At 38.2% G+C, this 14,860-nt stretch overlaps 1 protein-coding gene across 1 annotated transcript in view; it reads left to right on the top strand.

Annotated features, from left to right (window-relative positions):
• The window catches only part of WWP1 (WW domain containing E3 ubiquitin protein ligase 1), a 54,877-nt gene that overhangs the window by 37,973 nt on the left and 2,044 nt on the right, over positions 1-14,860 (top strand). The window contains exons 12-23 of the mRNA XM_054385608.1: positions 67-151; positions 250-378; positions 1,561-1,633; positions 1,731-1,802; positions 3,580-3,668; positions 6,458-6,617; positions 9,316-9,449; positions 9,558-9,698; positions 10,542-10,662; positions 12,337-12,441; positions 13,702-13,798; positions 14,092-14,164. Of these exons, the coding sequence (XP_054241583.1) occupies positions 67-151; positions 250-378; positions 1,561-1,633; positions 1,731-1,802; positions 3,580-3,668; positions 6,458-6,617; positions 9,316-9,449; positions 9,558-9,698; positions 10,542-10,662; positions 12,337-12,441; positions 13,702-13,798; positions 14,092-14,164 (1,279 nt within the window). The remainder of the gene's footprint in view (positions 1-66; positions 152-249; positions 379-1,560; positions 1,634-1,730; positions 1,803-3,579; positions 3,669-6,457; positions 6,618-9,315; positions 9,450-9,557; positions 9,699-10,541; positions 10,663-12,336; positions 12,442-13,701; positions 13,799-14,091; positions 14,165-14,860) is intronic.

The following is a 14,860-nucleotide window of genomic DNA, read 5'->3' as shown; positions in this document are numbered from 1 at the left end:
GGAAGTGACAGTTACAGAAATTGGGAATGCAATTGTTGTATAGTGTTTTTTCTTTTTTTCCTCTAGAAAGGAGAGTGGATTCAAATGATAGGGTGTATTTTGTAAATCATAACACAAAGACAACACAGTGGGAAGACCCTCGAACTCAAGGGTAGGTGTGTATATTGACTGTGCAGATAAAAAGATCCTGCTTAATTCTTGTATGTCATGATACAGGGGAAAAAGTACTGTCTGCAATTTCTTCTGCAGTTTACAAAATGAGGACCCTCTTCCAGAGGGCTGGGAAATCAGATATACCAGAGAAGGTGTCAGATACTTTGTTGACCATAATACAAGAACCACCACCTTCAATGATCCTCGCACTGGGAAATCTTCTGTGTAAGTGAGAAAGTAAATACATTTTATTAAACCTTTTGTTATAGTTTCATAACAAAGTCTTCTCATACTAGAAAACAATCTATGCTGAAATTGATCACTAAGTTATGGACAAATTATTGTCCTGCAAATTTAATCTGTCAGTTTATCTATGCCACACTTTGCTGTACTGCTCGAAAGGTCGATAGTTTTAATACACCTTTCAAATTACTAAGATTGTAGTAGTTTTATAAATAAAGAGGTAAACTTGAACAAATGTTGTGACTAATCATTATTTTTTTAAAGAAACAGTCAACAATTGTGATAAGTATTACTTACAGTTATACGCTCTCTAGTAACATTAATGTCTAAACAAAGTAGTTTTAATACATTTCACTAATTTTATATGCAAATCCATTAAAAAAGAATTTAGTCAGAAGTATTGATCCACCTTGTGGTGGCTGTCTTAATGTCTTTTATATAGGGTAGGGCTGACTTCTGATGAGATGTTGCTGGTCTTCCATTCAAAGAATCTATAGAGCATTCTACTACAAATTCATACATAGTTCCACAAGCAGGTGAATTTATGAAGCCTAATTTTGCAGTCGTTCTTTCAGTTAAGGCAATAAATTAAATGTCTCTCCTGTAGCTGGCTTGTAATTTTTGTAAGACTGTAATTTTTATAAGACTGATAGGGATTTGAAATCCTCTAGATCTCAAATTTAATAAATTACCTAGCAGCATCTTAAGCATGCACACACACACTAAAAAAAAAATAAAAAATGGAGGGTACAGTGGAAAGGAAAACTGTCTGACTAAAACAGATGCTTTCTTCCTAGTATCAAGCGATAGAACGAGAGGAAATGGCCTGAAATTGTGCCAGGGGAGGTTTAGATTGGATATTAGGAAAAATGTCTTCACTCAGACGCTGGTTAGGCATTGGAAGAGGCTGCACTATCCTTGGAGGTATTCAAAAAATACGTAGGCATGGCACTTTGGGCAATGGTATTATTAGGTTGGTGGTTGGACTTGATGATCTTTGAGGTCTTTTCCAACCAAAACAATTCTATCATCAAGTTCATTTTGTTTCTGCTCACACCTTTAACAAGTTCTGTGTATTTTTGAAATCTGCATGCTTCTGTTCAGCACTGAAAGTATCCTTTGATGTCTGTGTGGTTAATGTGTCTTAAATATATTTTCTTACAGAAATAAAGGGCCACAGATTGCTTATGAGCGTAGCTTTAGGTGGAAACTTGCTCATTTCCGTTACTTGTGTCAGGTACTCATTAAGTAATTATTTACTTTTTTAAACTATTTGAATTTTGAATTCACATTTATATCTTCTGCCTTTTAACGTTACTGTTTTATGCTTACAGTCCAATGCACTGCCAAGCCATGTGAAAATCAATGTATCCCGACAGACTTTGTTTGAGGATTCCTTCCAGCAAGTAAGCCTGCAAAGATCATTGTGTTTGTTTACCAGGAAAAAGCATAAGAGCAAAAATGGTCATAGTTCAGACTAACGGTTCTTCAGGCACAATAATCTTCCTCTCATGTTAGCCAAAGGGAAGCCTGTAAGAACAGAAGTAACATATATAATGCTTTCACCCAATGCTCTTTCAGCTCCCAACTGTTTACGACTGAAATGCTTCTTCAGCTTGATGTGATTTCTGGGTATTTTGGTAGTCATCAAGGGAATTCTCTTTTGTGAGCTTACAAAATGCTGTTTTCTCCAGTTAAGACTGGTGCCCTGTTTTTTCCTTGAAGCTTACAGGTCTTGAGCACTTAGTTTGCAGCAGGTGTATGTTCCTTTCTTCTTTCTCTGTAACAAGCAATTCTTGCCAATGTCACCACATCAAAACCTCTTGTAAGGAATTTTGTACAAGTAAAAAGTATATTATTAATGGATCACAGGATGTTAGGGATTGCAAGGGACCTCTGGAGATCATTGAGTCCAATCCCCCTGCCAGAGCAGTATAATCTAGCACAGGTTGCACAGGAACGCAGCCAGACAGGTCTTGAAAGTCTCCAGAGAAGGACACTCCAAAAACTCTCTAGGGAGCCTGTTCCTGTGTTCTGTGACCCTTACAGTAAAGAAGTTGTTCTTCATATTGAGGTGGAACGTCCTGTGCTGTAGCTTACATCCTTTGCCTCTTGTCCTATCACAGAGCGCAAGTGAGAAGAGGCTGTCCCTTCCTTCTTGACACCCCCTCATATAGTAATATACATTTATTAGATCTCCTCTCAGCCTTCTCCTCTCCAGACTAAAATGCCCCAGGTTGCTCAGCCTTTCCTCATAAGGCAGTGGTTCAGTCTCTTAATCATCCTTGTAGCCCTCTGTTGGACTCTCTCAAGTAGATCCCTGTCTGTCTTGAACTGGGGTGCCCAGAACTGATTGCAGTATTCTAGGTGGGGCTTCACTAGGGCAGAGTAGAGGGGGAGGAGAACCTCCCTGGATCTGCTGGACACACCCTTCTTAATGTACCCCAGGATGCCATTGGCCTTCTTGGCCACAAAGGCACGTTGCTGTCCCATGGATAACTTGTTGTCCACCAGGACTCCCAGGACCTTCTTCACGGGGCTGCTCTCCAGTAGATCACCTCCTAATCTGTACTGGTGCAGTTTATTATTCCTTCCTGGGAGCAGGACCCTGCACTTAGCCTTGTTGAACCTCATTAGGTTTCTCTTTGCTCAGCTCTAAGTCTGTCCAAGTCTCACTGAATGGCCACACAGCCATCAGGTGTATCAGCCAAGCCTCCCAGTTTTGTATTGTCAACAAACTTGCTGAGAAGACACTCTGCCCCATCATCAATGTCATTGATAAAGGAAGTATGTCAAACTTCTTGTGGATTAGAGTCAATTACTGTTTGAAGTGATTTGCCTAAATCCAAAAATCTGTAATGTATCAGATGAGATGCCCTTTTGTCTGTTTTCCTTTAATGATAATGAATGCCTTAGGAAGAGCATAAGGACAGGACAGCCATGTAATGATAAATCCCAGATATGCTCTTCTACTTGCTAGCAGTCTGATGCTTAAGGATTTGAAGTCATGAGTTAGTATTTTTGCACACAGCTCATCGTGTGTTGTGTGAGATGGTCTAATTGCCTGTAGTCTGTGTAAACATTTGACGTATATGGCATTTCTATATCAAATAAAATCTGAATAAGAAGGAGCAATAGTATTGACAATGCATAATGTGTAACTTACTACGTTTTTTTTGATAGATTATGGCATTAAAACCCTATGATTTGAGGAGAAGATTATATGTTATATTCAGAGGAGAAGAAGGATTGGATTATGGTGGTTTGGCAAGGTAAAATAAAATTTGCTTAAAATAGTATTTGTTTTTTCAGTAGCACTCTAACCTTGATTTCTAATGACATTCCGTTAGCAAAGAAACTATTTGCTTTTGCAGTCTGACCCTGGTTACCTTTTTAGCTCCCCATAATGCATTAAGGAGCTGGAACTAGCAGCACTGTCCACTGTTACAGGTTTATGACCTTGCATTAGGAAATCTGTGGCCTCAGTTCAGTTCTTTGACAAAGATTGATGTTTAAATTGAGTTTTTTTTTAAATGCTTGTTAATTTCTTTAGTCTGAGTTATTTCAGAAACTTTCTATCAGAAAGTTCCACTTCCCTGGAAGTGGGGACTATGGAAACGAAGTGTTTTGGTTATTTAGGAAAAAAAACTCAAGCAAGTGAATCCCAGACTGGGGCTAATATTAACAGAAAGGACCTAAACAAGAAGAGAGTAGTACAGGCATGAGGTGATGGCAGACCAACAGACTACGTAGGCTGCATAGGAGTGCAAAACTAGACTGCAAGCTTTTCTAGAATCTGAAGTGGAACTGGCAGGGAAAATCTGATAACAGGAAAATCATATACAAAGTGTTTCATTTGCTGACTACGTAAAAGAGAACTGCTGACTACTTGACTGAAACGTAACTGTTAGGATGTAAATATTGGTACTAGTGCAGATCCAGGAATAGGTGATAGGTTTTTTCTTGTTTACTTGAATTTTGTAATGTAAAGATGTTCTGTTTTGGCTTTGTTCTGGTTTTATGTAGCTGCTTGTGTTAAAATGTGCAGGGAAAATGTGTAGTGTTTGTAAGGAAGCTTGTCTCCAGAAGTTGAGCAGCTATGGATATGTGGGTGGTTATGCTTCTGAATTAGAAAATGTGACTGCAGGAGTCACTGCAGGAAAAAATCCCAATCTGTGCTGTGCATGGGCCTTTTACTGGTCACTATCATGATGGCCCCAGGCATAGAATGGGACAAAGGATGGAGGAGTCCCAGGAAAACTAAGTATTCCAAAGAAGTGTTGCTAGAATAATTTAATCAAAGCATGTTAGTCACAGAATGTAGCAGAAAAAACCCCAACAAAACAACCAAAACCCCCAAACCAAGCAACCAACCAACCAAATCCAACAACAACAACAACAAAGAAAACCCAAAATACCAACCCAGAACCAACCAACAAAACAAAAACCCCACAGAAATAGCCACAACAAACTAAGAAATGTAGAATTAGTATAATTTCGTAGTTTTAGGAATGAGTCTTTCCCAAAAATTTTGTATGTGAAATTGGGAAACAGCAAGGATCTCATTTTAACTTGAGCTGAAAATTTTTAAGTGGCACTGAGTAAATGTTCCTGTACTGACTTGCTAATGTAACACAGCATTAATACAAATACAGCAAACGCAAGCACCTGATTTATCACCTGTCTCTCAGCAGGCTGAGCTCAGGGTTCCCTACAGATTTTTACCTTGTGTTTAGCAGGACCAGTCTGACACAGCATCCTGTGGCTAGTTCTAGCTGTTGATGTGAAAAATTAATTGCTTGTGCAAACTTCTTGTTGATGACTGACTTCTTTGATTCTTCCTCCCTTGTTACCTGTCTTTGATCTAATTTAAATGCCTATTAAATTTCATGCTTCTGTGCAGAATTAATGTAATTCTGTCAGTGTAAAGCTTGCAATAGAATGCTGTACAACATTTTTGCGCTTATTGAAAGATACACAGAACCTTGTTAAGGTTATCTCATTTTGGCTGCTTTTCTATAGTCAATCTTTCTTTGGGATTGGAAGCACATTGTAGTGAGTCATCATCCATGACTTGAGTTTCACAGAAGTTGGACAAACAGGCCAGCAAATCTCTTATTTCTATTCCCCAGTCTCAGGTAAATAGATAGAAGAGATGCTTCTTAAATGTAACAGTTGAAAGGCAACCAGGATAGAATTCAGACCTTGCAGTTACGGTAGGATAGACTTTTATCTCTTTTTGTGGCTTTTTTCTAAGCCTGGTTATTCAGTTCTAAGCATTTAGGGCCTGATACAAAAACTCCTGAGTACATTTGACTGCTTCTGAGCTCTGATGATGTGTAGCAAGTATTCTAAAAATCATCAGTCCTAATACTGAACTATCAGATCCTATTATTATTACAGGTCAGCTGAGGAGGAAACTATGAAAGGGTTGAATAATATGTATCAGTTAAACCTCAACAAAAATATATTTTCACATTATTCTGTTCTGTGGTCTTAACTGATGCATGGTAATTTGTTAAACCACAGTAATTTGGTGTGTGTTCTGCTGTCAGATCGGGAAAGCAAATGGGATGTTCTGTGGCTTGGTTTTTTTTGGTCTGGTTTTTTTACCTAGGTTTTTTATAGCCAGCACTGCCCATGAAATAATCTGTATTTATTTGAATAAAGACTTGAGTTGTATGCAGCAAAGCAGGCAGGAGGAAGATAAATACCGTGTGCTAGCTGAGGCAAGGACTGAGGCAAAAATGTTACTATAAGCAGCTAAAACCTGTGTTATGAGGAGGTGTTCAAGGTGACAATCTTGACAATAATTTCTAAATTTTGGAAACAATGACTTTATAATGTTGTCAGGTTTAATAATGATTTTTCTAATAATATATAAGAAGTATACAATGCCATATATTAATCTGTCCTTCTAATACAACACTGTTTATATTATTTGCCTAAGTTTGCATATATTTTGACCATTTTGCTACTTACCTAAGGAGAATGTTGACAAACATCTGTATTTGATTGTTTTTATGTCTATACATGTGTGTATTTCTTTTTTTTCCCTTAGAGAATGGTTTTTCTTGCTTTCCCATGAAGTACTGAACCCTATGTACTGCCTATTTGAATATGCTGGCAAGAGCAACTATTGCCTGCAGATAAATCCAGCATCAACAATCAATCCAGACCATCTTTCATATTTCTGTTTCATTGGGCGCTTTATTGCCATGGTAGGTTAGATTTTGAAGGTTTCATTATTTGCTGTAGCTATACATGTATTCCTGAATAGTATTTGTTATGATTATTAAAGGTGATATTGGTCTCTTACAAAGGGAAGATGAAGGCATGTAAGGTTATTGAGCTGAAATATTCCTTGAGATTTAAGTTTCTTACACAAGTTTCCTGGGATAGTGATGGAAGTTAATACAACATTTATATAATATTTTATCAACTGGATATTTGTTCTTCATGCAGTCTGCTGTTTGATTGTCTGGATACTGATGCTGTGAAAAATGTGGCTAGTGTTTTCCAAAGAAGGCTCCTCAGTTAGACTTGATATACCTTGTTGTGCTCTAAAAATTAGTTAGACTGTCTTGTGGAGTACCCTGAGCTTGAACTGAAATGTATGTATATGAATATGAAGGTCAGATACTGACAAGAGCAGAAGCTGTCAGAGAGCAGGTTCTTTGCCATCAGATTTCTTTGAAACTAAAAGTTGATGAGGTGTGTTGTTTTATTTCTTCTTCTGGTGTCACTGTGTTAGTTTTTTGTAGTACTCCTGTTCTGTCACATGTCACATTTTCCTTTCCTTCCAAGTAGCAATACAGGTATCATTCCACATAATCATCATGATACCTATAGGTAGCCCTCAGCAACATCCCTGAACACAGTGAAACCAAGAAGAGTAGGTGAAAGTGCACATTGAAGAGACTGTCATCTTCTCCTGTTGTTCAGGCTTTTTATATGAAATTAGAATACTAGGAAAATGTATCATAAATAGAAAAATACTTTGAGACCTAAAATAAGTTAGGTTTGGTGTTTTCTTGGCTTTTCTTTCCTTATAGATGCTTCTTGAGAAGTAAATTTCTTTGGTTTTGATGATAACATTTCTGATTTGAGGTTTTTATGGCCAAGTGCCCTATTTCTGACCTGTCATGAACATTTATTTCATTGGGTTATCATTTCAACAGCATGACAACTTTTTTCTTTCTTTCAGAATCCTCAGCAAGCTATAAAGGCAGGGAGATGTGAGAAAGCCAGTTAAATGCTAGAGCCAAATTCTGTCTCTCTTAGTCAGTGATTTTTGATCTTGCAGATAAGATAAATCCATAATTGAAATGTTAACTTTGGGAAAGCTACTTCATAAAAGTATATATCAGTAAAGAGAACGTAATTAAAGCATTTAATGTAATGAAAAGGCAGACTTTCATTTCCTTGAGTATTTTTGCAGTTCTATTTTAAATTCTGTAAAGGGGAAAAGAGAGACTAGTGTCATGGTGCCTGGTCTGGTCAGGTACAAGGTTTGAGTAAATTCAGGGTTTGTAATGGATGGTACATCCTGCAGTACTTCTTGGGATACTCTCTAATGCCTTGAAATAGCCCAGGCAACAATGTAAGTGGAAATAATTTTAAGGAGTCTAGATCAGCTTTTTAACTGCAGTTGTAGTTTCTGACCTTCTCACAGTTCTAAAATAGTTGTGACTTCTTTTGTGTTTAAGTACTGAAATAATCAGAGATGTTTTGGACTGAAATCAGGTTAAACATAAAATCTTGCTCTCTAATAAAAAGCTGTTAAATGAGGTTGGCTGAGGCAACTTTTAGATGTTGCTGTAAGACTATCATAGACATTAAATGAGATGATTGAAGAGCTTACTCTTGCAAGAAGCAGGAAATTGTGTGGCTTGATGGTGCACTTGACATTGAATATTTCAGTTTCTAACAGCTGACTCTCCCATGAGAAATACAGACTAGTTTAAAAATAAATACACAAATAATCAATCAATAAAAACAGGCCTCTGAGAGAACCTTTTTAAGGTTTCCTAAAGGAGAAGAAAATGCTTGCTAGAATAAGCCTTAAGGGGGGAGATTGGAACATGGGGGCAAGAAAAAGATAGAGCTTGGTTTTTTTTCTAGAAAAAATTGACATTTTGGCTCTTCTGCTCGTAGAATTTCAGCTATAAGGGAAAGCAAGCAGTGAGTGCCTTACATAGCCTATTCAGGGGGTATTTTTTAAAGGTATGTTAGTGTACTTGATAAGGGTGATAAGAAGAATAATTCATGGTTACAGCTGTGCTCTGTTAGCTCTCAGTACAAAGGTTAACAGTTGTGTCTGTAGTGCAGCGTTTCAGTACTAGAAATTGGCTTACAGCTTTCGTGCACACAGGGTGAGACAAATGTGACCATGTGTTGGGTTTTCCTTCAGTTTCATTTTTGCAGTTGAAGGGAGAATCTAATTTCTCCATTTTGTGGCCTATAAAAAATGTGATTCCCAAAGCTCTTCTCAAAGCAGTCTGTGATTGCAGCTTTAAACTGGTTTTCACAAGCATTACGTAAAGGATGATTTTGCCGGATGCACGTAGTAAAAAACCACTAGTAGTTCTCAGTAGGATAAAAGATTATGATCAAGTAGTATCAAATAACACATAATATCCACAGAACAGAAAGGAAACTTAATGATTTCCTTTTTTTTGTAGACTTATTCCTTTTTTGAGAAGGTTTTTTTTAATCAAAGGGATGACGTGTGCTTGGATAAATTCTGTCCATTATTATTATTTCCCCCTCCCATTTAATGTAACATTTAATTATTTTAAAATACCAAGCTACTACTGCTACTTGATGTTTTTTATTGTTAGAAGAGGAAAGGAAAACTAAGAATTCAATAACTCAGTAGTTCACTTAAAACTAAACAGCCTTTTTTCTGTTCAACAGGCATTGTTTCATGGGAAATTTATTGACACTGGTTTTTCTCTGCCTTTCTACAAAAGAATGCTGAGCAAAAAACTTACTATTAAGGATCTAGAATCTATTGATACTGAGTTTTACAACTCCCTAATTTGGATACGGTTTGTAAATATTTTTTGTGTGTGTGATGTTTTGTGGATTTTGTTGTTGTTTTTTATATAGGATTCATAGTGATCTTTTTTTTTGTCATTGTTTTTCTTCTCATTCAGGGATAATAACATTGAAGAGTGCAACTTGGAAATGTACTTTTGTGTTGATATGGAGCTCTTAGGAAAAGTAACCTCACATGAGCTGAAATCAGGAGGTTCAAATATCTTGGTAACTGAGGAGAACAAAGAAGAATATATTGGGTAAGAAGGTGTAGATGTTGGAAAAAAGTGTTCCATATTTCTTCTGCTGCTCTTATCTTTTTTTCACATAGTACATGATTTTCTGTTCTTTTTTCTTTCCCCTATTACTATGTAATTCTTGGGACTATTATTGAAATGGTGTCTTGGCAAACATGATCTCTTGGTACAATTTGAACTCTCCTATTCCCCTTTTCCCTTCCTTATCCCAAAAACCCCTCACAAAATCCACATGACAGAGGGAAGATGACCCACCATGTTACTACATGTCCAGTGAGAGAACAGGTGAAACTGAAAATGAGCAAACCTGTTTTCAGTGGCTTCTGGTGGAAATCCAGGTGGAGGGAACATGTACCTATGACAGAGGATTTAATAATTGTTCAGAACTTTGCTGTAACTGTGGAAGCTGAAATTTAGAATGGAGTACAATGTGGTGTGACTATTTCTTCATTGTTCTGTTATGCTGCACTTTTCCTGCTTCTCTCTTAATCACTTCTTTTTTCTGAACCTATGTTTCTGATCCATCTTTTCAGAGTGATCTCCAAAGAGATCCTTTCCTGTGATACAGTGTATGTCCAGTGCTGTATGTAAAATTTCCACTTACATAAACAGTCTTATTTTTTTCAGTGAAATAGTTTCTGCAGTATGTAGATATATTTTTTGTCTTATTTTTTTTTTTTTTTACTCAGAAATGGCCTGGCCATCTTAGTTGAAACTTAAAAGATGTTACCTCTTCCTCCAAATCTTAGCATAAATCAGGTTACTATTAGTTCTCCTTGGAGTCTTCTGCAGGCTGAGTTGAGTGCTAAATGATCTTTAATTTCTGTTTGTTGTTTTCCATTCCAGGCTAATGGCTGAGTGGCGATTTTCTCGGGGAGTTAGAGAACAAACCAAAGCTTTTCTCGATGGTTTTAATGAAGTTGTTCCTCTACAGTGGCTACACTATTTTGATGAAAAGGAGCTGGAGGTGAGATTTTCTGTTCAACGTTTTTACCTTCCACCAAGTAATGCATATGGAATGATTAAATTGAGAGGTCAGCTGGAATCTCTCATCTGTGTCATGTTCTGGAATGGAAGCAGTAACAGTAAATCTTCTTGAAAAGGTAGTAGCTGTTGAACTGGTGTTTTGTACTGTTCAAGAGTTGAGAATTTTAGATTCTATCATTAGTATTAAAATACTTTTTCCAAGTTTCTTTGAAAGAATCAGAATATGAGGTCACAGGTGGATCTATTGGTCAAAGAAAACTTTTCTCTCTGTGGTAGGTGGGTAGAATTACCTTGTAGCAGAGGGCACAGAAGTTGATTCTGATACATAGTGATAATGCACTAAGTTTCACATACATAGCCTAGGGTAAGTTCTGGGGTTAGTACACCTAAGGGCAGAAATTTGGAGGAAATGACAGGGCTTGAAACTTAATTTAGCAGATCCTCAATATCTAATCCAAGGGCTGCTAATAGGAATCACTTGCATGCTCCATGTTTACTTAGCAATCAGCCTGACCTGTGCTCACTCTTGGGGTTGTGATTTGGAGCAGGGCTCTGTAGTGCTATGATTATTTATTTCTATGAGACCTGCCAAGGTTCCCTCTAAATAATGAACATTGGTCTGAAAGCTGCTTAAATTAAATGGGAGTTTTTACTGAGAAAAGACTTTGATCTGTCTTACTTAGTGTTCAGTTTTCTAAGAAGCTTTGTTTTTAGCACTTTCAGCTTCCATTGTCTCTCTTACGAATACTTTGCAGACTTATCTTTGCTGCTGTTACTAGTACTGTTATCATCATCTTGGAATATGGGGCAAGGTTTTAATGGGAAAGGTAATATCCTTTTTAATATAATTCCCTTTTATGGGAAAGGTATTCTCTTTTGTTATTGAAAGTCAGAGGTTATTGAGAAGTTACTGAGTCAGAAGAAGCTTTCAGACCACTTCCACATGAACAGTTTTGAAGGAGTTCTGTGAATCACAGAATCACAGAATGTTAGGGGTTGAAAGAAACCTCGAAAGATCAGGTAGTCCAACCCCCCTGCCAGAGCAGGATCACCTAGAGTAGGTCACATAGGAACACATCCAGGCAGGTTTTGAATGTCTCAAGAATAAGACCCTGCAACCTCTCTGGGCAGCCTGTTCCAGGGCTCTGTCACCCTCACAGTGAACAAGTCTTTTGCTATGTTCATGTGGAACCTCTTCCACCTGTTGCCCCTTGTCCTGTCATTGGACATCACTAGCAAAGGCCTGGCTCTGTCCTCCTGACACTTGCTCTTCACATATTTATTAACATGAATGAGGTCACCCCTCAGTCTCCTCCAAGCTAATGAGACCCAGCTCCCTTAGCCTTTCCTCTGAAGGGAGATGTTCCACTCCCTTCAGCATCTTTGTGGCTCTGCGCTGGACTCTTTCAAGCAGTTCCCTGTCCTTCCTGATCTGAGGGGCCCAGAACTGGACACAGTATTCCAGATGTGGTTTAACCAGGGCAGAGTAGAGGGGGAAACTTATGGTAAAGGAAGATCTAACTGTATAGTAAGATGAAAAAAATAACAGTCCTTTTTTGGGAGAAAGAACTTCCATTTTTGTCAACATGTCTTATACAGCATCAACGTCTGTGTGTAGACATGCACGTTGTCAAGTAATTCTTCTCTTTTCTAGGTTATGCTCTGTGGCATGCAAGAAGTTGATCTAGCAGACTGGCAGAGGAACACTGTTTATCGTCATTACACAAGGAACAGCAAGCAAATCATATGGTTCTGGCAGGTATGCTGATCAGTGACAATTCCAGCTGCTTTAGGTTTTGTTCTGTTTGATAACACAAATGACGTGGAGAGGAGGGATGCCATCTGAATGAGGCTTTTTGCTGCTTCCTTTCTCTTTTCAGAGAAGGAAAGGAGGATTACTGTTTCTTAGGAGCATAAGGGAGCATACTTCAGGGTGGGAAATAGCAGATAGATATCTGTGATATGTTTGGATGGCTGGGCTGTGAACATTCTCTATCCTTTGTATTGATTATACAACAATAGAATTTTTTGTATTTTTATCTACCTTCTCTATATAGAAATGTTCTTCTATGTAGTACAGTTGTACACCTGAAATTCCACGTGTTATTTAGGCTCATTGTCATGTTAACTGTGCCAGTCTGCATTGATTATCACTCACATTGTAGTGAGGTTGGCTCAGAATTATTTTGAAACTCCAACACTGCTTTACAGGCTTCCAGCTTCTGTGGATTTCCCTAAATAGATGTCACAACTGGGTTGTTTCAGTCTTCTGATAAACTATCATTTTAGAGATGTTTTTGACTAAGTTCCTATAAGAAAATGATGCAAACCAATTATATCCTATCTTATATATTGTCAGAATAATGTAAGATCTGATGATATGATCTCTTTAAGAAGCTTGGTGCTGAAAGAATCTTCACCAGAAGTTCAGTTAACTTGGATATGGTTCCAACATTTATAGAACAAAAATACTAATTTTTTTAATCCAAGTTTTTCTAAGTGAATATTCCAGTTGTATCCCCTCTCTCACTGAGATGTTCTCTGTCTCTGCTCCCTTTCCTTCCTTTTCCCTTTCACAGTGCATTTCCTTACAAAGCAATGCAGCTGTTCAGGATGGTGTTTTCTTTTGCTGAAGCTGTCATACACAGGGAATACTTCATCCTCGAAACACCCAGAGCCTGTGGCCAGGATGTTGCTATGTTTAATCAAAATGGCAACAGTTAGTCTTCAAAGAAAGCACTGGCATGATTAAATTCTAGTGTAGAATAAACCAGATGAACCCTAATGCTTACTTGCTGTCCGAGCCTTTGTGTTGCAATGGTTGGCAGTGCATATAATCTGACATCACTGTCTTCTCCCTCCACACAGTTCTGCTGAAATCAAGAAAAGTAAACTGTTCCCAAGGTGGTTTCTGTTTAACTGAAATTACACTTTTTCAACAGTTTTGTTGTTGGGGGGGGTTGTTTTTCTCTAGCTATGTTAAGTATTTTTGTTAAGTAATTTGAATTTCTGTGCCCAGTTTGTAAAAGAAACAGACAACGAGGTTCGCATGCGACTGCTGCAGTTTGTCACTGGCACTTGCAGATTGCCGTTGGGTGGATTTGCTGAACTTATGGGTAAGTAAAAAGTGACCAAATCTATTCCATTTGAAATGACCCATGCTGCCAGTGTACAGAAAACAGAGACTTCATGTAGATCAGCTTGCATCTAGAAGGGCTTTTATATCAGAAATCCCAGGAATACAGTTCTAAATGATGAAGAAATCAGCTCGTTTCTGTGAGAACGTTCATAGTCACGTAACAATGAGCTTCTAGTAAGCTTTGTATGCTCTGAGTTGTCTTATGCCAGGTATATATCACATATGCTACTTGAAGGAATACATTCAATGTTTTTAAATCTTATTTTCTAGGAAGTAATGGTCCTCAGAAATTCTGCATTGAAAAAGTTGGTAAGGAAACCTGGCTACCAAGAAGTCACACTTGGTGAGTTGGTACATATAAACTTTCCGTAAGTGCCGTGGACTCACTTGAGGGAAGGGATACCATACACAGAAGGATCTTGACAGGCTTGAGAAGTGGGCCTGTGACAACTGCATGAGGTTCTACAAGTGGAAGTGCAAGGTCCTGCATTTGGGTCAGGCCAGTCCCAGGCACAAATACAGGCTGGGTGCAGAGTGGGTTGACGGTAGCTCTGAAGAGAGAGTCTTGGGTGTATTGATTGATGAGAAGCTCAACAGGAGCCAGCAGTGGCAGTGGATCTTAGGAAGAAGTTCTTCAGTATGAGGGTGGTGAGAAGCTGGAATAGGTTGCCCTGAGAGGTTGTGGATGCCTCCTCCCTGTGGGTGTTCAATGCTAGGTTGGATGAAGCCTGGAGCGACCTGGTCTACTGGGAGGCATCCCTGCCTATAGTGGGGAGGTTGGAGTAGATGACGTCTGACATTACTTCCAACCTAAGCCATTCTGAGATGCTATGATTTAGTTGTTCTCTCTTCCAGCCTTCCGTTTACCACATCAAATGAAATCTAATTTGAATCAGTTCTCTACCTCCATCTTCAGCTTCTTCAATTGCTCTGCCAATGTTTGAAAACTCTTCTGGTTGCCCTATTCTTAAATTTTCCTGCTGTTGGTCAGGGTTGGATCTGTCAAAAGTATGATAATATCCTTCTTGCACAGAACTGA

This window comes from Indicator indicator, chromosome 12 (genome assembly GCF_027791375.1).
Source record: "Indicator indicator isolate 239-I01 chromosome 12, UM_Iind_1.1, whole genome shotgun sequence".
NCBI lineage: Eukaryota > Metazoa > Chordata > Aves > Piciformes > Indicatoridae > Indicator > Indicator indicator.
Note: the sequence above shows the minus strand (reverse complement) of the source record. Positions and strands in the feature narration are given on the sequence as shown.